General features: G+C 47.9%; 2 protein-coding genes across 8 annotated transcripts; one reads left to right on the forward strand and one right to left on the reverse strand.

Annotated features, from left to right (window-relative positions):
• Positions 1-541: 541 nt before the first annotated feature.
• PIGW (phosphatidylinositol glycan anchor biosynthesis class W) lies at positions 542-9488 on the reverse strand. Of its 2 annotated transcripts, XM_033078248.2 has the most exons (3): positions 9408-9488; positions 8781-8938; positions 542-2928 (listed from the first exon to the last, which is right to left on the reverse strand). In XM_033078248.2, the coding sequence occupies exon 3, from the start codon at positions 2912-2914 to the stop codon at positions 1394-1396; it is 1521 nt and encodes a 506-aa protein (XP_032934139.1). In that variant the 5' UTR covers positions 2915-2928; positions 8781-8938; positions 9408-9488; the 3' UTR covers positions 542-1393. The 2 variants fall into 2 exon arrangements, with proteins under 2 accessions (XP_032934139.1, XP_032934137.1); XM_033078246.1 differs by lacking the exons at positions 8781-8938; positions 9408-9488 and adding an exon at positions 3383-3451.
• Positions 3983-21577, forward strand: MYO19 (myosin XIX). 6 transcript variants are annotated; one of them, XM_033078239.2, is made up of 25 exons: positions 3983-4021; positions 5183-5272; positions 6820-6964; positions 7199-7347; positions 7516-7629; positions 8340-8472; positions 8685-8754; positions 9111-9213; positions 9426-9522; positions 9976-10052; positions 10348-10438; positions 11734-11905; positions 12079-12152; positions 12245-12366; positions 13933-14046; positions 14426-14602; positions 15431-15577; positions 15780-15887; positions 16413-16483; positions 16939-17048; positions 18773-18927; positions 19474-19603; positions 19746-19831; positions 20138-20419; positions 20820-21577. In XM_033078239.2, the coding sequence occupies exons 2-25, from the start codon at positions 5261-5263 to the stop codon at positions 20946-20948; spliced, it is 2868 nt and encodes a 955-aa protein (XP_032934130.1). In that variant the 5' UTR covers positions 3983-4021; positions 5183-5260; the 3' UTR covers positions 20949-21577. The 6 variants fall into 6 exon arrangements, with proteins under 6 accessions (XP_032934130.1, XP_032934132.1, XP_032934133.1 ...); XM_033078241.2 differs by lacking the exon at positions 15431-15577; XM_033078242.1 differs by lacking the exons at positions 19474-19603; positions 19746-19831; positions 20138-20419; positions 20820-21577 and adding an exon at positions 17410-17506 and having other exon boundaries at positions 18773-18858.
• The last annotated feature ends 24 nt before the right edge of the window (positions 21578-21601 follow it).

The raw sequence follows: 21601 nt of genomic DNA on the forward strand, positions 1-21601 counted from the left end.
TTGTTGCCAGTTCTTACATTTGTCCCCAGGATAATACAGGCTGGTTTGCTCTAATTCTCAAGATTACATGGCTTTAAGTTGGAAGCAAACAAGCAAGAACTCAGCCTGGCCACAGCCTGCAATCCTCAGACTTCACCTTTCTGCTGGCCAGGGCCTTGGAGAATCTCCTAAATTTATGACTCTTCCACAGCATGTGTGTCTTAAGGAATCTGATTTAGAGGCTTATTCTCCAAAGGTTTGCTGATTCATCACTTGTGATGGACAAGGAGAAATATGAAATATGGCCCATGTGTACTGCTGTAACTCCACTGACACTGGACATCTATCACCAACTACCATTGGTGTTCTACTCCTAAAGTATTTATATCCCATTATTGAATTCCTCACAACCTTTAAGTGTATTTCTCTTCCCAACGACTTTATGAGGTCAGGAAGAACTGTCACAGTCAGGAAAGGGAACAGAGAGGGTGTTCTGCTCTGGCCTTGCAGGGGAGACTGTTTCCTTCTCAAGCCATTGCCAGAACCCTGACCCAGTGCACTGCACTTCTTTCCATCTGAACCCTGTTTGTTTGCTAATCAAAATTAATGCCAAATGTCCCCCCTTGGGGACATCTCAGCTGGCAAAATACACTATTCAGTGTGCTGGTCTGCAGGTTGGAGCTGAAACCATTTGGTATATTTGTATTTTCTTATGAAGTGTTGCTCTTACTATCTGCACCACAACCTCCAACTACTGCTTTATGAATTCATCTGCAGTTGAGTTTATCCTTCAGAGCATCACACTTTATCTCAGCTCTTCATTTATATTCATCAGTGGGGACGGAAGTAAAATCTAGCTTTAATTCAAAGGCTAATTTAGGTTTCAGTATATGATTAACACTCCACAATTACTACCATCAAAGTCAAGCATATGCATAAGTCTCTGCAGGACTGGGGCCAAAACATTTTCAAGTATCCACTTATTCAATACATTTTATATAAAGAATTATTCTTATCTATTATTTATGCCTTAACTAGGTAAATCTTGACACAGCTAGGCCTCTCTCTCCATATAATTACTCATTTTCTTTTCATCTGGTTTCTACTCTACCTTGTTATCTAATTCCTTGGGTATGAGCACAGTTCACTAACTGTAAATACAATTTACTCTCAGGAGCAGCAGGAATATTCAGCAATCTCCAATCCTAAGTTTTCAGGATAATGTGCAACAGCTCCCAACAGGTAAGCTCATCAACTGTGTAATTTGGTAAAATGAACCATTAAAAAGTAATCAACACTAAATAATAAAAAGCTCTGCTAAATTATAAATTATTGCAACACATCCAGGAAAAATACTATTTTTTCAATTAAATGCCATCATTCAACTGCAGCAAACAAAGTCCAGCTAGTCCACTCACCAAAACTTTAATACTATATTTCTGGCATGCAATATATACATAATTAAACAGTTAAAAAACATGTATAAATGCAATATGCATAACGTAAAGGCAGCCTTGCTGTGGATTGTATCTATCAGGATGTTCACAGCACCAGTCATGACATTGGCTAGCAAGAAAAACAGTAATTGATTTTTGTTAATGGCACTAATCAGGCATGGCTGTGACAGCTTGTCTTGCCTTCCCACCGGCACGGCCTCCATTCCGTGCTTTTTCCTGGAATCTGGGGGCTGCACGAGCTCCCAGCAGCAGGGCACGCTGCACCCTCTGACCAGCAGCTTTGTGAACACCAAGGCGAGGTCGGTGAGCACAAAAAAGCCCAGCAGCAGCAGGCACTGGGCGAGCACCCATGTGCAGAAGGGCAGGTTGGCGAGGCGGCGCGACACGGGCTCCGTGCACGCCTGGCACAGCTGCAGCATCACCCACAGCCCCAGAACAGCCACAGCCAGCCCCCTCAGGGCTTCCAGCCAGCTCCTGACCCAGCTCCTGCGCTGCAGCAGCCACAGCCCCACCTGCACGCTCGCCAGGTAGATGGCCAGGTAGCCAAAGAGGGAGAGCAGCCCTTCCCTGTTGGCATCGAGGAAGCCGAGCCGGGAGCCCCTGCCGTCGCTGCCGTGCAGGATGAACGTCTTCAGAGAGGTGGTGCTGAGGAGGAGCTGGTAAAGCACAGCCACAGCTAGAGCCACAAGCCAAGCCTTATGTTTGGGGATTATGGCTAAAAGCAGAGATGCTGCAAGTCTCACCAGTGCCAAGGTAAAGAAGAAGTTCCAGTGCACCCCGTACTCCGAGGTGTGCTCGTGGTACTCGATGGATTTAACGCTCAGCAGCCGCCCAACACCGAGGGAAATCAGCGGCCACACAGAGAACACCTGCCTGGCCAGGCTGGAGAACCTGGGCTGTGCCATGTGAGGTTTGTGTCGAACCTCAGGGCAAACCAGAGCATTTCCAAAGATGAAGGCTCCCACCCCCAAATCCATGGCGCCGGTGCCGTAGGTCTCGGCCTTGGCGTATCGCCGGGGGTACTGCGGGAAATCCACGGCCAAAATGCTGATGGATGTCAGCACGTTGACATAAACACGGAACACAGTTATTGCTGGAATGCACTTGGGATCCAAGCATGCCTCCTGGAATTCTTTTACAATCTGCCCAAAGGGCGCTCTGGCCTCCCGTTTTCTGTGGCTGTATATTTTGAGAAATATTCCGGCACAAAAGGCAGCAAGGATAACCGGTATGAAAAAGATGATTGGAGACAAGACAGTGCAAGAGAAGAGGAGAGGAGACACCAGCACCAGGAAGTCTAGCAGCAGGCTGTACTTCCTTGAGCTTACAGGTTTTCCATGGTGCAGGTAGTGCAGGATCAGGAGGAGCCCTCTGCAGAGCAGGCACAGCGGAGGCAGGGACAAGCCTGCGGAAATTTCCAGCAAACTCGTTCCGTTCAGGTTGCTGATAAAGGCTTCCTTCAGCTGTTTTTGGGACATCCTTCTTCCTCCCTCTGAAAGCACAAAAGATGAACTTGAGGTAGCTTTGTAAAACGGGTCTCAGAACTCCTTAAAAATGAATCAGATCATTAAAACAACGTTGACTTCGGAAGTTACTGAGCTACTTCTAAATTTAAAGAACACAGAGCAGTACTGGAGCTGGCTGGGAAGCCAAGGACAGGCACAGGCTTGAGGAAGCTCCAGCACTTCACATCCTTCTGTGTTCCAACAAGATGCTTCGTACATTTTTGAGGAAGATCTCTAAACATCAAATATTCACATGGTGCACAACCTTACTGCTCTGTAGAACACACTTCATGGTGTAAATAGCACAGATATGTAAAAACGCGGCACTAAAGAACTCCGTGCTACCTGCTCAGCACAGCCAGCACCCCCTGAGTGCCTTTTTCGGGCAGCCCCAGCCCCAGCGTGGATAAATCCCGGCTCTGAGAGCCGAGCGGAGCTTACCGGGAGCGGGGGCACGGCCGGTGCCGAGGGCACGGAGCCGGAGGGGCCCGGGGCCGCCTCTGCCGCCCTCACGGCCCCGGCCCGGCCCGAGGTGAAGCCGGGCCCGGTAAGGCCGGGCCGGGGTGACGCCGAGCCCGCTAAAACCGGCCCGGGGTAAAGCCGGGCCCGGTAAAGCCGGACCGGGGTGAAGCGAGCCCGGTAGGGCCGGGCCCGATAAAGCCGGGCCGGGATGAAGCCGGGCCCGGTAAAGCCGGGCCGGGGTGAGGCAGGGCCGGTAAAGCCGGGCCGGGGTGAAGCGGAGCCGGGGTGAAGCGAGCCCGGTAAAGCCGGGGCGGGGTAAAGCCGGACCGGAGTGAAGCGGGCCCGGTAGAGCCGGCCCCGGTAAAACCGGGCCGGGATGAAGCCGGGCCTGGTAAAGCGGGGCCAGTGCGAAGCGGAGCCGGTAAAGCTGGCCCGGGGCGAAGCCGGGCCCGGTAAAGCCGGGCTCGGTAAAGCCGGGCCGCGTTCCCCGCCCGCACTTTCGCCGCTTCCGCAGAGCCCGAGCTCCGCCCGAGCCCCCGCCCCGGTTCCGCCTCCCTGGCCCGCCCGCCCCGCTCCTCTCCCGGCCCCGCTCCCGCTCCGGCCCCGCTGCCGCCCTCGGTAAGTCCCGAGCCGGCCCTGCCCTCCCGTCCTGCCCGGCATCGCCGCCGCGGGGCCCTGCCCGCCTCAGGGCCCTGCCCGCCTCAGGGCACAGCGCGGCCCTCGGGGCACAGCGCGCCCGCCGCACCGCGCTGGGCTCCGGCCGGGAGCTGCCACGGCCCGCCGGTGTCCCCAGCGTGTCCCCACGGTGTCCCCAGCGTGTCCCCACGGTGTCCCCAGCATGTCCCCAGGGTGTCCCCAGTGTCCCCGGCGTGTCCCTAACGTCCCGAGCGTGTCCTCAGTGTGTCCCCCGTGTCCCCCCAGCGTGTCCCCAGGGTGTCCCCAGCGTGTCCCCAGTATCCCCAGGGTGTCCCCCATGTCCCCCGGCACTAAAGGCTCTGCCGGGATGGATCGCACACGGGTTTGGGGGTGGCTCCGAGGTGTTGTTTGCATGCCGGGGTAAGAACGGAATTAGGGATGGAACAGGAGTAACAATAGAAGACGAATGGGATAGAGTTAGAATATAATAGAATTAAAGCAGAATTAGAGTATAATGGGACAAAATTAGAATAGAATATAATAGAACGAAATTAGAATAGAATAGCATATAATATAACGAAATTAGAATAGAATAGAATTAGAATAGAAAAGGAATGGAGGTAATGGCAGCTTGAGCTGCAGGAAGGACGGAATTCCTCCTGGCTGTGTGAGTGGAACCTCAGCGTTTATCACAGAAATTCAAACAGCCTGACTCACCTTGGGTTGGCTCCCAGGGATTTGCAGAGGAAACAGGGAGGGGACAACACAGATTTCTCTAAGTCACTCCCCAAAGCTCTGGCTTCTCTGGCACTGTCAGACCCTCAGATCTGTCCTGTTCCTCCAAACAGGAGGGATTTAACAAGTAGTTGCAGGTTCTCGCCAAGAAAACTCGCTTTATTGAAGAGAAGCAAAGCGTTTTATTCCTGATGGAAGGGAAGATGCATGATTCCCTCCAAAAAAGCTTTATTTGCAGCAGCAGCAGAACAGGACCATCACTCTGGGTAGCATTTCCTCCTCCAGTGTTACTTGGGCCACACTGGGAATTCTGTCTGAATTCTTTGGAATCTGCCTGTGGAATCCTCTGGAGAATGATATGGCCAGAGTTATTTTTATCTAAATGCCTCTTTATTTTCTTTATTTAAGTATTCTCCAGTGTGATTTGAATGAAGTACCCTCAAGTAAAGGCCCCCTCCAGTGCTCCCGTCCACAGGCCTGGACAAGATGCCAAAGCAGGTAAAAAGAAAAGCAGGAATTATGTGTGCTAATTAAATGTTACTGCCAGGAGAGAATTCTTGGCTTATTTCCATGCAGTCAAGATTAGGTAACTACTGATGAATATTCACCCCTGCTTCATGCATTGACTGGACCTATTTACTGTGGGTTTGAGCTGTGTTGGAGACACCAGGCAGTGATTTTTGTTGTGCCCTGGGCTCTAACAGGGCAGGTGTTAACACAGGCAGCAGGCACATCCTGAGGCTGTTTGTTCAGGAAGATGAATGGACACAAGAATTGAGGTTTATTTTCAAATATCCTTTTACTTTTGCCTAAGCAATCATCTCAGCTGAAGTGATGCTGAGCAGAAGCAAGCCCTTGCACTCTCAGAGTGGATTTAACTTGCCTGGTGTAAGGAACACAGGGAGGCAGGGGGAGAAAGGGGAATTGGCAGGAGCTCCTCAGGCCTGTGGAGTGTTTCCTAATTGTGGTGTCTGTTCTCTGACAGCAGCAAGCTGCTTCATGCTCATTCAGAGAATAACAGAAATCACTTGGATGGCAGTGCTTTGCTGCATTGCTAAGCTTTCTTTTCCCCCTTACTGTTTAAAATTCTGTATTACTGGAAATGAACTACTTATGCTGTCTGCAAAAGATAAAAATGTTCCTAAATGAGCACACTATTGTAGCTTTTTTTTTCTAAAGAAAGTGCTAAATGGGGTTTGCAGTGCATTTCCCCTATACTAATGAGCTCAGCTAACTAAATTTAGCATTTTTTGTATAAACAAGGTGATGCTGGTCATTGGTTAACTTGTGGTACAGGTGAAGGGATGGTTTGGAGAACTTCCTGTCAAAGAGAAGGAGATCAGAAGAGGAGTGTATAGAATGCAAAAACCAGCACTGGTGTCTTTTCCATTATTCATTTTCTCTTCTAGCCTCTCCTTTCCCCAGAAATGGCAAACAGGTCCTGGAATGTCTCTTCTGGCTGGTTTTCCATTACATACAACAAGTGTGTCCTTCCAAATAATGTTGTCAAGGACAGCCCAGGGGCTGAGATTTGAATATTTTAAGTGATTCAGAGGGGACAAAACTTCAGCTGAGGCAGGGCAGCTCTTCCCCCAGCACCGTTCCTCTGCCCTGGCTGTGATGTGTGCACTCTGCTGCTTTCACCCTGAAAATGAGAGGAAAGGTGCATTTGTTTTGGCCTGCAGGGGCTTCCAGCTGTACCTGCAGCCAGCCCTGCCTGCTTCCCTGAGCCCAGGGCACTGCTTGGATTGGATGCATGGCATGCAGAGGCTTAGAAATGAGCCAGTGGCAAGTGTCTGTGCAGAACTGCAGTGTGAGCCCAAGGCCACGTTCTGTGGGTGCCTTTGCCCACAGCCAGCACACTTTTCTAACCTCAGAGCAGGAGGAGGGCAGCTGGGAGCAGGAGTAGCTCACACATCCTGAGCTCTGGCTCCTGCTGAGACTGAACTTTGGGGATATGGAAGCAGCAGAAGAGCTAGAACAGGGGATGAGGTGAAAGTCCAGCTTTTCACCTTTCACTGGTGCTGATCTGACATCCCCTCCAGGAAAATGGCCAAAGGGAAGATTCTCTCATCCAGAATGACCTCAGTGAATCATTTGAAGAAGAAGTTAGAGCCTTCCTCGGTGATGAAGAGAAGCTGCATCTTTTTGATGACCTCACCAAGGTGAATCCAGTGACAACCAGGACAGGTGAGTGTCTGCTGAGGGATCCCTTTCCCTGCTGGCCACTGGCACACTGCAGCTCCTGCTCTCACTGCATTAACACCATGGACACAGGAGTTCTTACACCTCCATCACTCTCTTGATCACCTCATTCTGTGTTAAACCTGGTAGGTAACACACCTGAGACTTCTGTTCCAAACAGGCACAGCAAGAGTCAAACACACTTTGCAAAAGATGCTGACAGAAGGTGTTGCTTTTCAGTTCTGAAATGTCTTCAAGCAAGATACAGAGTCAACCTGTTCTACACAAATGCTGGCTGCAGCCTGGTGGCTTTAAATCCTTTCCAGCCTTTCTCCTGCCTCTACTCACCTGAGCTCATGAGGGAGTACCACGTTGCACTTTGTCCTCAGGTAACCCTTGTGTTTGAGATCACTGTCCTTCTGCAGAGCCCAGGTGTCAAACTGCTCCAAATTTATCTGAGTAAAATAGTCCTGCAGGATAAACCTTTGCTATCTGTTGCTGTTGAACTGTGTGTGGTTACTGTGCTCTTAAATACGAATATTCTCTTTCACTGCCAGGATTTAAAACCTCACATCTTTGCAGTGGCTGAGCAAACCTACAGGAATGTCCAAAAGCAGATGGACCCTGTGAACCAGTCCATCATTGTGAGTGGAGAAAGTGGTGCTGGGAAGGTAAGGAAATGCTTTTCCATGACATTGCTCTCAAGTTTTGAGCTCTGCCAGTGATTTGTAGTGCAGTGAATGAGCAAAGATGAATTAAAAACCCCTCTGACACAGCACGTACCAATCTGCCCAGCACGACTCTCTTGAAATGTGTGTGAAGCACTAAGTGATTGCTGCAGTTAAACACACTCTGCTTAATATAGCAACTCTTCAGGTGACATCTGTCATTTCTGGAGGGCTGGGTTTGAATCATTCAGCAGGAACTGCACCTGAGCTAATGCCTCAGCCTGCTCTGTCAGGGTGTCTCAGCAAGACTTAGAGCAGTGTGTTCAGCTCCTGTCCTCTGATGGTCCATCCCTGCTCAGGACTATGCTGAGGGTATTTTTAAGCCCAAGAACAGGATGCTTTGCTGAATGTTAATCACTCAGAATCCATTCACATTCATTCCATCCCAAGGCAGTAGCTGTTAGTCCTGGCTGAGTTTCCAGATGGAGACACCTGGATGGAAGTGCCATTCAGCAGAGCACTCCCACTGCAGCAGCACTGAAATGTGTGTCTGTGGCACAGGGTTTGCACTGAACAGAGCTCTAAACCTGACACAGTTCCTCTCTTTAGCCTCCCCTCCAGCTGCACACTGTGTTTCCAGAAGGCAGCAGTGCTCCACTGCCAGAACTGACACGTTAAAAACAAAGAGCTACTGTCAGATCTCTCTCTTGCAGACCTGGACCTCTCGCTGCCTTATGAAGTTCTATGCCTCTGTTGCTGCCTCAGTCATCTCCCCAAAAGGCAATGAAACTGTGGAGAGGATAGAGAAGAGAGTGCTGGATTCCAACCCTGTCATGGAAGCATTTGGTAAATGTGGCTTTTTAACAACAAACTAAAGTCATGGCCACTGTGGGAATTCCCTTTGTTCCCACACAAGTCTAAGCTGTCTCTTGGTTCTCTCCTTAAAAACAAACTCTTCAAATACTGGAGCTGTTTACAGATCTCCCTAAGTACCTGTGTGCTGCATGGCAGAGTGGGACCACTCTGACTGTTCTGTGTCTGCCACTGGCATTTCACAGGGAACGCCTGCACCCTGCGGAACAACAACAGCAGCAGGTTTGGGAAATACATCCAGCTCCAGCTAGACAGGTGAGAATCACTGTGTGAAACCTTACCTGTTGTCTTCTTCCTTTAAATCTTCATTGTCTTGTTCCTTTAAAGCTTATTTCTGAATTCTGCCATAGAGTGTTTTATGTCTTTAGAGTGTATTCTGGTTTGCTGGTTATTATTTTCCTTTTTTTTTTCTTTTTTCTGCAAGCTCTCCCCCTGATCTCTAAGAGAGCAATGGAAAAATAGAGATGTAGTTTAGAATTCTGAATAAAATATGAACAAAACTGAAGGTGAACTGCAAAGCATTCACATTAAATTTGTCTCAGAACAACACAACCCCTCTTGGATTCTGTGAAGAGGTTTTGTTGGAATCTTTTCTCTTTTTCCCTCTCTAGATTCCATCATCTGACTGGTGCTTCCATCCAGACTTTCCTTCTGGAGAAAACAAGAGTTGCCTATCAGGCCCCCAATGAAAGAAACTTCCATATTTTTTATCAGGTTTGCCTTCAGTTAAATTTGCTGGGTGTTTCTGACACACAGCAGGGATGAAATCACCGGATTTAGCACAGTTGCAACTTTTAATAATTACCAGTTTCCCTGTCTCCCAGGCTCCCAAATTAAATCATCCTCCCAGTATGTTATTCTTCACTGTCTGGGAGCTGTAAACACCAAAGGCAGAATTCAATTCTTACCTTGTTTTCTGTCTCCAGATCACAAAAGGTGCCACTGCAGAGGAGAGGCTGGAGTGGAACCTTCCAGAAGGGGCCGAGTACCGCTGGCTGCCAAATTCTGAAAGAAACTTAGATGGTAAAGATTAGTTTCACTAATTAATCAATCTATTAATAATGGCTGGAACTTTAAAGGGAGGCAGGCAGAAATAAATCCTGTTCAATCCCCAGCAGCAGATGTTTTGCAAAGCCACCTGCATTAATGGGATTCTTTTTAAGTTCCACTTGGCACTATAAAGTCTTAAAGCTTAAAATCAGTCACGTGGCTTAAAACAGCTGGTTCTGGCCTGGCACATTTGCATCTCTGTGGCTTTGTTTAGAAACTGTCTTGTCTTTGCATGTGCTTCACCTGAGAGAGGCAGAAAAATAAAAAAAACCAGGGGGTTGGTTCTGCAGCTTGTGTGTGGGATTTCCCCAAAGAGCATCCAGCTTCCCCCTCTCCACTGACCATTCCAGTTTGGATGTGCTGAGATGTGCTGCTTGCCCCTGTTTGTGTGCTTGGCTTTTTCAAGAGCACTGTTTGGCTTTTCAGAGGACTGCTTCGAGGTGACCAGAGGGGCAATGTTCCACCTGGGCATCGGCCACGCCACGCAGAGCAATATTTTCAAGGTCAGCTCCCCAGCAGGGCCAGCACGAGGCTGCTGAGGGTGTTGGGAGTGTGTCCCAGGGTGGGATTGCTGCTGGAATAAATCCCTGACACTCTGCAGAGCTGCTGCTCCTCCCTGGAGGGACCCCAGCTCCACATCAGGCTGCACAGCCACAGATTAGATCTGAACTGAAAGGCTGCACCTCTGAATTTCAGTTTGCACATTAGGGATCCACACAGAACTTTGGGATCTTTTGTGTGCAGGAATGTTGTGAATGGCCTGTTCCTGTCCTGAAAAACTCCCTGATTGTGTTCCAGGTGTTATCAGCCCTTCTGCACCTTGGGAATGTTCAATTCTCTAATCCAGTGGATGAATCTCAGCCTTGTGAACTGCAAGACAAAACCAAAGGTGAGGCAACACCCATGTCCTGCTCCAGAGCCTTGTTAGTTCAGTGCAGATGCCCAAGGGAAAGGATTAGAGAAGGGAAAGAATGGAGAGAATTCTTTCCTTTATTTAATTAATTTCGATTTACTTATTGCATTTATTTAATTATTAGCATTTATTAAATGTATTTAAAATTATTAAATCTACCATTTTTTCACTTGAGTAATTTTAGCTATTATTACTTTTCATTATTAATTCCTTTTAACTACTAATAACCCTAATTATTTTATTAATAAATTTAATAAATTTGTTTAAACCTTGTTGAATTTATTGCATTTTAAATTATTAAATCGAATTCACTTAATTTCTTCATTGAATTCAGAAAGAATTCCTTATTAAAGGAAAGAATTTGAACAGTAATTCTCCTGCTGATAGGAGACAATCAAGGCCAGGAGCAACCCAAAATTTGGGTGTGTTTGTGTGAACAAACAAAAACCTAATGCTCCCTTGCCCTGAGAGATAATTCCCCTCCCTGACAGGTCAGGGCAACTGCAGCATTACCAGTGATTTCAGGATTGTTGGCAGAGCTGTGGCTCTGATTGTAATCTTACCCTGCCATCACAGGGCTGGCAGAAATGTGACCCACAGGGAGAGCTTTTCACATCAAAGCTTGCAAGTTTTCATGATAAAGACCAAAAGCCAGTGACCACAAATCTGTGAAATTCCAGCATAAATAGAGGTCGCTGTGCATGTCTTGGGGAGGTTTGTGGATCTGGGTTTCCTTCAGAGCTGAAACTGCCCTGAACAGTGAAATTCCTGCCACAATTTCACATCCTCTGAACTCAAAGTAATTAATATTCAAATAATTTTGAATACAGCTTAGCTGAGAAGGATCTTAAATGCTTTGTCAGCAAATACTCATTCTTCTACACTTCCTTTCTGTCCCCAAATCCCTGCTTTTTTCCTGGTCATGACTTGGATTTGTCTGTCTGGGTTTTGAGGTCCCTGCTCAAAGAAGATGAACAAGTAACAAAGACACACTTAGAGAGAAAAACAACTTTAGTGTGGCAAACCTCAGCTTTTTCTGGTATTCCTTCCTTTTAAAGAAAGGATCTGAAATTCTAGGGACACTCTACATCCAAATTTAGAGTCTGGTTTTGCAAAACTTGCTCCCAAGTTTGGGTAGAAAGATCCAAAATCCACATTTAAATTGGAGAGCTGATGGAATTAGCATTTTTTCACACAATCTCTAGCCCTTCCATTCCTTCAGAGGTGTGAACACACCAGCTGACTTTGCATTGTTTGTTCTCCTGAACAAGAGTTTGTGAAGACCACGGCAGATCTGCTCCAGATTCCTGTGGAGGAACTCCTGGAATCTTTAAGGATTCGAACAATCACTGCTGGAAAACAGCAGCAAGTGTTCAAGAAGCCTTGCTCCAGAGCTGAGTGTGACACCAGGAGGGACTGCCTGGCTAAAATCATCTATGCCAGGTAGGGATGTGCTCATCCAGGTGACTTCTGAGAGGGGATGGGGAGGCCAGAGGGATTTACTTGCTGCACATCAGAAATTCCTCTTCCTTCCTGATGGAAACAGCAGTAAAAGAAACAATTCTGATTATTGCAAGCAAGCAGCTTCCAGCTAATGCCATTGTTGCTGTCTGCAGGTTGTTTGAGTGGCTGGTTTTGGTGATAAATGAAAACATCTACACAGATCCCTCAGTGTGGACCAGCTTCATAGGTATGGACATCCCACCCTGGTTTAACTCAGGGGCCAGCAGCCCTCCAAGCTGCTCCTAAACTCCAGCTCCCTGTCCTCCCCATTCCTTCCAGGTTTGTTGGATGTTTATGGCTTTGAAGCTTTCCCTGAGAACAACCTGGAGCAGCTCTGTATCAATTATGCCAACGAGAAACTGCAGCAGCACTTTGTAGCTCACTACCTGAAGGCACAGCAGGTAATACCCCAAACAGATCTTCAATATCTGATTTAAAACAGCATCTTTTTGTCACTTTAATTGCATTGCTGGGCCCATGGTCAGATGGAACTTTCAGTCAGTAATGCCACAGAAAGCAGTGGGAGGGAGCAGTGGCTTTGTAAAGAGGGGAGTGTGGGAAGGAAGGACAGCTTTGTCTCTTGGGGACTGGAAATTGTTCCCAGCTCCATTGGATCTCTGCATGTCAGACTTTGCTTTCCCCCAAAGAGCTGAGCACTAGAGACTAAATTCTTGGGGTAAGTGCAGCCTGAATTGAGATTGTCTTGGAAGTTTCTGCTTACAGCCATGAAGCAGCAGGTTCTTAAAGAGTGGAGCTGCTGGGCTGAGCTTGGTGTGAAGGCAGAGCCCAGCAGAGCCCTGCACAGGGGCACAGCTCCCTGAACCAGGCATGCTGATGTCTTTAAAACAAACCCCAGCGTGCACCAGCTTTTATCTTTGAGTCAGGAGGGACACAAATGCTGGTGTTCCACAGCAGAGAAGGATTTTTGCAGCATGCAGTCCCTCACTGGTCACACATTGCTAATTCCAGCTCTCATCTGAGTGCCCTGCAAGGTGCAGACTCCCTGCCAGGCTGCTCTACCCCTCCCACTGCAGATCCATTACCATTATCCATTACCAAAATGCTCTTTGCCATTACCTGCAATCAGGGGAATTCTTTTCTTTATGGCACCAGCATGCTGGCACCTCCTGCCTCACAGCAGGTTTCCATTTATTCAGCACACAAGTATTTTCTTTAACTGCAAACTGTGCTTTTGCTATTGCCAGGCTGCTTTCCCTGCCTCCCTGGTCAGCATGCCAGGGGTTAATGGTCAGGGAAGATGGAAGGCAAGTTCAAGCACACAATTGCTTTTCTTGAAACGGCTCCACGACCTCTGTTTATAGCACCCCTCCCACTCCCTGCCTGCCCTCTTACCTCTGGATCTGGCTGTCCCCCAAACCACTTAAATGCCATTAGTGGCTGTGCTGAGCAAGCTTTTGGCAGGAGGCTTTTCAAATAACTGCCCAGAGCTTGTGCTTGTTAAACACTGCTGACAGTTTGTCCTGTAATTCAGCATAAATATTGTACCAATTATTCCAACCAGTATCTCTGTGCACTTCCTTTCAGATCAGGCTTTGCTTTAAATGGAGCCCAGTTAGTAAAGTCTGGCACACAAAGGCTGGCTTAGGGCTGTGCCCCAGTCCAGGGAAGGAGTTCTGCTTGTTCCTTGTCCTTCAGGGAAAATCTCAGCACAGCCAGGAGAGGCTTTGTGTGACTGTGGCCTTTGTTTGCAGCCTTACAGCTCACTCTGATAAATCCATGGGGTTCCCAAATCCTCAGACAAATTGTTCCAGCAGGTTCTGATCACACCCAAAAGCTACCTGGGGTAGGATATCCTCATGTGAGTTGTTTTTTCTCAAGCTTGGTGTTGACCTGAGAGCTGAGCTGGGATTAACTCCTCAAACAGGACCTGGATCAGCTGCCCAAGGCACAGAGTTCTGAGCTCTGGTGCCCTCTGCTGCAGAATAACCCCTTCCCTCTTCCTTCAGGAAGAGTATGCAGCTGAAGGCCTGCAGTGGTCATTCATAAACTACAAGGATAACCAGAACTGCCTTGATCTGATTGAGGGAAATCCTCTCAGCATTTTTTCCTTGCTGAATGAGGTAAGTGTGATCTAAACCTTTCATTTTTTTGGGCCCATTTTCCTGCCTTTATCCCACACCACCAAAGAAAATAACAAACAGTAAATTAATAGAAAACCTATTGGCTATAAAATTTCTGCAAGGCTTCAGTTTCAGAAAAATCATGCCACTGCTTCCTCCTGTTCTGAGCTGTTTTTTTCCCTCTATCCTGGATGTTCTGATTCAAATATGAAGCCTCAATTATTTCTTTCCCTCCTTTCCTTTCCAATATTTCAGGCCTTGCATACTCAAAGCAGCTCTGAAGGTAAAATGGTTTATGATTTAAGTTTGAAATGCTGTAGCTTTTAGAATCAGTTCTTTGGGACAAATGAGAGATGCTGCAATTGTGTGTCCTTTGCAGGAGTGTCGTCTGAACAGAGCCTCCAACACCGACCTGTTCCAAACCAGGATTGAGAAAGCCTTGTCCAGTAATCAGTGTTTGAGTCGAGATAAGTTCAGTAAGAAGCCCAACTTTATCATTTCACATTATGCTGGCAAAGTCTGCTATCAGCTGGCAGCAATGGTGGAGAAAAATAAGGTGGGTGATGGCAGAAAGAGCTGCTTAAAAAATCTTAAAAGTATCTTACAGACCTGAAGTGATTTAAATCAAAGCACCACTAACAAATACATTCAGTGCTGGGTACTGGACATACCTTGCTGCAGATAAATCCTTCAGGCCACATAAAAGTGGGTGATGATCTTGGTGTGGTTCTCTGAAGCACCACTGGCACAAGCAGATGCTTTGTTTCACCTCTGAGCTGAGGATGAAGTGAATCTTCACCAAATCTTCCATTCCTGGGGGATGCAGAATTGTTACTGGCATCAAGGCATTTTTATAACTACAAATACAACACTTAATTCCCTACGAATTCCAGCTAAATTTATGAGGAACAAGAGCATGGGCTTAACTACTGAAAGTGCTGGAAGCACTCAAATTTGGCCATCAGGGAATAACAAATGTGAATTCTGCAGAGAGGAGGGTCCCTTCTCAGCTCTGACATCCCCAGCAATTACAGCAAGTGCTATTATTTATTTACCAATAAAACACCATCTCTTAATTCAGAGAACATTTCTAATGTCTGCTGCAGTCTGTCCTTCAGGGATTAAACCAGCCCTGAGAGCTGGAGCTCACTTGGGAGCAGTTGTACATTGGACTGGATTTGCTGAATGTTCAGCCAAATCTTGTTTTCTGTTCCCAAATGTGGCTATGATTGAATGCACATCATCAGATTTGAAACTGCAGCTGTGGTCACATCAAATTTGGCATCAGAAATAACTGTTCTATCTCTGTGTGGAATTCTCAGTTCTTTTCAGAGGTGCAGGTGCCTGCCAGGCCCAGACACTGACAGGTCATGTCTGTTTGCAGGATGCTGTCCCACCAGAGCTGCTCCACGTTTTGCAGAACTCAAAGGACCCTTTGCTTCAAAAATTATTTCCTGTGACAGAAAAGAACCAAAATAACACCAAAACCCAGAACAGAGCAGCTGTTGTTACAGTGGTGTCCAAGTTCAAGGTACATCCTGTTCAGGTTTCTGCTGTAATTCTGGAAACTTTCTGGATTTACCATCAACAATGTGATGAAGGCATCTACAGAGTGGAGTTTTAGCTCAAGTGCTCTGAGTCTGCAAAGCCATCCTTGGCAAGAGCAGCTTGGTGGGGTGGATGGCAGATCCCTGAGGAGGAGGATGAAGCTGTGTTTGTTTTGTTTCCTGCAGAGCTCCCTGGAGCATCTGATGGAGATTCTGAGCAGGACCACGCCCCATTACATCCGCTGCATCAAGCCCAACGCTGACTGCAAGGCCATGACTTTCAGAAGAGAAGAGGTAACTCTTCCAAAGCCTTCCCCAGGCCTTTGCTGGGTTTCTCAGGATCTTGAGTCACTGGCAAAGCTCTTTTCACAGCACATTTTGAAACAGCTCTTTCTCTTCTGAGATAGGAGAGCAAAGATAGATAGTGACCCTTTCAGAGTCACTGAGCTGCTTGTCCAAACCTTGCTTTGTTGCTGGGGTGATTTGGGGTGCTGCCTCCAAACAGATGGAGGAGATCTGAGCAGCCCTGAGCACACAAATACCTTCCAACCCAAACTGTGCTCCTTCCTGGAGTCCAGGGAGCTGAGAAGTTTTGGGAGCAGAGCAGCAGATGCTAGAGCTGTAACTGGAGAACCTCATCTGATGGGCAATCAGGCTTTAAACACCCCTGGAATCTGCTGAGCATGGAAATACCAACACAGGCTTTTCACACCCTGCTGGCTTTGGGCACTGCTGCCTGTGCATGCCCAGGACAGGGCACACAAGGAGCAGCTTCCACAAAAGTCAGTGTTGTCTAAACCATCTCAACTTGTGCCTCAGGTTCTCAGCCAGCTCCAGGCCTGTGGAATAGTGGAAGCCATCACCATCAGTGCAGCAGGTTTTCCTGTCAGGTGAGTCCAATCTTCAGCACAATCCATTTCCATAGCAGTTAGTGGCATTTAGTCATTCAGAAGAGTTTATAAGCAGGAAACCCAAATATTTTATACCATCAGCATATCCAAGCACAATTCCTGCCCAGGCATTGCTACAGTCACTGCTAGTGGGAAATGTGAATTTCTTCAGAAGTTCTGGCCTGTTTGACCATGTACTCTGCATCCCATGCACTGGGTCCACAAAACCATTCTGGAATTTTCCCCCTTCAGAGGATAAGTTATTTACCATACAGCAAAGAGGATGAGTTATTTACCATACAGCAAAGAGGATGAGTTATTTATCATACAGCAAAAAAGGATCAGTTATTTATCATACAGTAAAAAAGGATCAGTTATTTATCATACAGTAAAAAAGGATCAGTTATTTACAGTAATGATTCTTGCCTGGAATTCCCTGCACATTTTTCTCTCAGGATCCCTTTCCAAAGTTTCATTGAGCGCTATGAACTGCTGAGGAAATCCTGGGCCTCCAGTAGAAAAAGAGTGTGGGATAAAAGCAACTCTCATCCTGCTGTGAAAAAAGGTAAGTAAGTTTCTTCAGCTAATCCCTCTGCCATCAGGAAAAATTGTCACTGCACCCATTTGGTATCACACAGATCAGATAATTACTGTGTTCACCACTATTCTCAAAATTCTTCTTTAACCTATCACCAACCTGAGTTTTTAATTTGCTTAACACTTCAAATCTTTGCCCTCACTGCTGGTTTTCTGTGTCCTTCCTGGGTGGAACAATCACAGTGGTCTCTGGGGTTCCCCTCACCCAATATAATTTGATTTTGAGTTGATTCTTTAGTAAATTTGAAAACCACTTACCTTTTGCCTTATCTTCCTTCTCCTTCCTTTCTTTCCCCCCTTGTTTCCTTGCTGCATCACTGACCTTCCAGCTTACCTGGACTCTGCTGCTTCTTCCATCTTTTGCAAACTTCTCTTTTTCTAAGCAAGAGTGAGGATGGACTTTAACAAACACAATCCAGCCTACAGGTAATGCCTTTGAAAGGAGGAGCTCATCAGGTGCTTACATTTAATACTGAAGGTTACTGCAGCCCCTTTCTGCCCCCCAAATGAATCCCCCTCCTCACCCAGGGGTTCTGTTCAACAAGCAGCAGCTGTGGGAAGCAGGAGTAAAATTGCAGATGAGTAAAATTGGTGGAAATCTGCTCACTGTGTGGAAATGGGGTGAAGTAAGGAAGTGCAGGCTGGAGAATTACTTACACACTGGATCTTTCCCCCTCCATTACAAACTCATTAACTGCAAAGCCTCTTTGTGATAGGTTTTTAGTCCTTTTTATCTTCAGGGGGTAATAAGCTGCAAACAAAGCAAAACAATTGCCCAAACACAGAGCTAGCTTTTGGTTCCCTTATCAGTCCAGCCCCATGAACACCATCAGAGCCACCAGATGTCTTCCTGTATGCAAGAATTGCTTCTATTTGTTTTCAGGACCTTAAAATGCTCTCATCTCCTTAGAAATATTTATAGCAGAAAAGCAAACAGTATCCAGGATGGAATGATGCAAAACCCATCCAGCATGCAGGAACTCCTGCAACAATCTCTTGTTCCAGGTCTGAATTAAGTCTGTCTCTATTTCCAAAGAGATTCATCTGGCTGACCTGTTTGTAATGTAAAAAATTGTGCACTGTGGCCCAGAAATGGCTTTAATAACCTGTAATTGCTGCCATAAATTCCTGCTCAGTACAGGACCCTGTAGCTGCTCCCAGTGCCCTGTGACAGCTGCACAGTTGTGTAGAATTTGTTTCCCCTTCCTGCACTTTTCAGTCCATTAAGGCTACAATTCCCTGCCTTTTGTTCTTTGCTCCCACAGCTTTGAGTTTTGAGTATTTAATGGGATTTTCTTAGGGCTGAGCTGCTCAGTCAGTTCTAAATTGCATTGCTGCTGCTTTCTCCTGCTTCCATGTGGGATGCTTGGAATGGGAGAGCACCTGAGCCCTCCCTGTGTCAGTCTAGATGTACCCCAAATTGCAGATTTACCTGTGGAGAACAGAGGTGAGAACAGATGAGAAGGCAGCACCCAAGCACAGCCCAGTTAAAATATCCCTCACTGCTTTTCTGGTTGCTGCCACATTTTAGTCCTGAACACAGCAGGATTGAGTGTTCCCAGCCATCTCCTCCTCCCCTCTTGCAGGTGTTTCCCCTCTAAATGGCCAGGAAATCCCAGTGCAAAGACAATTAATTCCCTGGCCCTGATTTCCAGATTTGGTGACACCTTCTCCTCAATGCTTCATTTCCAGGTGAGCCTGCAGTGATGGATGGTGACAGTGCTGCTGTTCTGGAGATCCTGCAGGATGCTCTTAGGGGACAAACCCCTGCTCAGGAAACAGGGAATGCAGCAGGAATCCCCTCAGTCTACTGTGGCAAAACCAAAGTGTTCCTGGCCAATTCTGTGGTGAGTGCTGTTCCCTCCTGATGGCTCAGGAGTGCTCCTGCCTCAGGGACATTCTGGCACACGAGGCAGTGGGACCAGAACTGGGCATTTTCCATCCAATTATTGAACTCAATCAAGCACCCATCAGAACCTAGCTCTGCACAGCACTTTGTGTGATGTCCTCTGTGCTGCCATTGGACAAGGAGCTGCATTGGTGTACAGAACAGTCAGGATTCCAGTCAGGATTCCAGCAGGGATGGCAGCTTTCCTTAGCTCCAGATCTGCCTGCTCCAACACACCTTCCCTGGGAAAGAGGAAGGAGACAAAGGCACTTCTGCCTGGCAGGATGCAGCCCCTCAGTGGAGCTGGGTATGAACCTGCTCTGCTGGGACTTTGGGAGGCTCCACTTTCCTCCCCAAGAATTTCCATTTTCATTTCCATGTTACCTAAGAAGCACTCATGAAGTGCTGTCACTTCCCAAACCTCATCAGCAGCCATGGGACACTGCAAGGAGGCTGTCCAAGAGGAATCCCATCCCTAACTCCATTCTCCTGTTCCCCACTGCAGCTGGAGCTCCTGGAAGGCAGGAGAGCTGAGGTGTTGAATGAGAAGGCATTTTGCATTCAGTGCTGTTGGAGAAGATTTAAAGAGAAGAAAACAGCAAAGGAGAGACGCTCTGCAACTCTGATCCAAGCAGGTGACTTGCAAAGGGTGGGGCTGAAATAACACAACAAGGGACATTTCCAGTCACACTGGGGGATTACAGTGCCATCTGTCCCAGTGTGTGCAGGAGCTGCTGAGGTTCTCTGCACTCAGGTTTGTCTCCATTCAATCCTCAGCTGTTCGTTCCTGGCTGGCCAAGAATCGCTTCCAGAGGATCCGCAGAGCTGCTGGTGCCATCCAGCGTGGCTGGAGGAGATGGAAAGTGAGTATGGGGGACAGGAGAGCACTGGAAAGGAGCCACTGAGGCTTCCTGGTGTCTGAGGGAGAGCACTAACTCTGAGAGCTACAGACCCAGTGCTCCAGAAAACTCTTCTCCAGCTGAGGAGCAGGGGAGATGCCAGTCCTGTACAGCTGCTTCTAGTTTACCCTGCAGAAATAACCTCATTCCTTACCTGCATGGAAACTGGGGTGTGCTGTCCTTCCAAGCTCATTTTTAGCCTCTCAGTTTTGCAGTCCTAAGCTGTGTCCAGCACATTTCAGAATATTCTTGTTCTGTGTCTTTTTTTAGGCAAAAGCGGCCGCACTGGCAGCAGCAGAGCTGGACGAGGGGGAAGGAAAGGAGTTCCCAGCTCCTGGAGCTACCTGGGCCAGACCTCCCCGTTCTTTGGGCACAGTGTGGCCTCTGCAGGCAGCTGTGCTGTCCTGGCCCCTGGGCCTGGTGCTGGCTTCTGCCCCTGTCAGAGTCACGGGGCCCCGGCGGGCGCTGCAGCTGCTGAGCTGCCTCAGGGGGCTGCAGGGCTCCAGGGAGGACCTGGCCTGTGGCATCACCTCCATCAGAGCCCTCCCACAGGTACCCACCCCTCCCTCCTGTCTGCAGCACCTGGAGCTGCCATGACCTCGGGAACACTCTGGGATAGCATTTGCCACCAGCTGGCACTGGCTTCCCTCAGCAACTGCAGTTAGAAATCACCTTTGGGTCTGGGGGGGAAACATTTTTGTGTTTGCATCAAGAGCTCACAGGTACTGCAAACTGTGCCAGGGTCAGTGCTGAGCACTCCAACCTCCAGAGCCTGAGCTGATTCCAGCTCCATTCCCAGCACTGGCATTTTCTGTAGTCACCATTTCCCAGATCCATTTGTAGTGGACTCCTCTGGAGGAGTTCTCTGTCCTCATCCAGTGGTTCATATATTCAAGAATAACAAAATCAGCTGCACATCTGGCTGAAAACTCTCCCCCTCTTGTCCCTGCAGGGCCCTGTCAAGTTCCACTGCAGGAGGTCCCCCCTGCACTTTGCCAACGTCAGCCCCCACACAGAGGCGTTTTCCAGCACGGGACTCAACCAGATCCTGCTGGACAGAGAGGAGCTGCTGCCCACATAGCTCTGCCCTGGCCTCAGGGAGGGCTCTCTGCAAGCTGCTGCTTTCCAATCACTCAACTTCTGCTGCTACCTCAGAGCTTCCACAGCGCTGCCTTGTCCGTACCACGAGATGGAACACAGCACACAGCACAATACACGTGATAATAGACAATAAATTCAATCCAGAGTGTGTGGGGCAGCTCCTCCTCCCCCACACATTACAGGAAATATCAACACTATGGGAACAAATCGATTCAAACAGATCAGGTGCTTGAAGCAATGAATACTTGAACTGAGGCTGCTCAGGAGAGAGCAAATAATGCAAATATTCCTGATTGCTGCTGGGTTCTCAGAGGTGCAACCGTCCTGCCTGACCACGAGCGGCCCCAAGGGAGTGAGGAGCAGCCAGCTGCAGCACTAAGGGCAGATGTCTCAGGGAAAAGCAAGGCTGGGCTCTTGCTTTTTATCTACAGAACCAAAATCTGTGAGTCCTCACAGCTGCCAGGTGCCTGCAGAGCTCCCCAGACAGCACCATCCTGCCCAGGGCTCACCACAGGTGCTCTGTACCCTCCCTTTGCTGCTCATGGATCTTGAAAATGTTCAGCTGCTCTGTGTATGTCATTTCAAATAAACTGCTCAATGCTCTCTCAAGGTGTCTGAGCCTTTCCAACAACC

This window comes from Catharus ustulatus, chromosome 22 (genome assembly GCF_009819885.2).
Source record: "Catharus ustulatus isolate bCatUst1 chromosome 22, bCatUst1.pri.v2, whole genome shotgun sequence".
NCBI lineage: Eukaryota > Metazoa > Chordata > Aves > Passeriformes > Turdidae > Catharus > Catharus ustulatus.

Coding starts and splice junctions, on each gene's coding strand:
- PIGW (XM_033078248.2), bottom strand. CDS start 2,914: ATGTCCCAAAAACAGCTGAAGGAAGCCTTTATCAGCAACCTGAACGGA.
- MYO19 (XM_033078239.2), top strand. Junction 6,965..7,198: donor TCCAGTGACAACCAGGACAG/GTGAGTGTCTGC, acceptor GTTGCTTTTCAG/TTCTGAAATGTCTTCAAGCA. Junction 9,214..9,425: donor ACTTCCATATTTTTTATCAG/GTTTGCCTTCAG, acceptor TTCTGTCTCCAG/ATCACAAAAGGTGCCACTGC.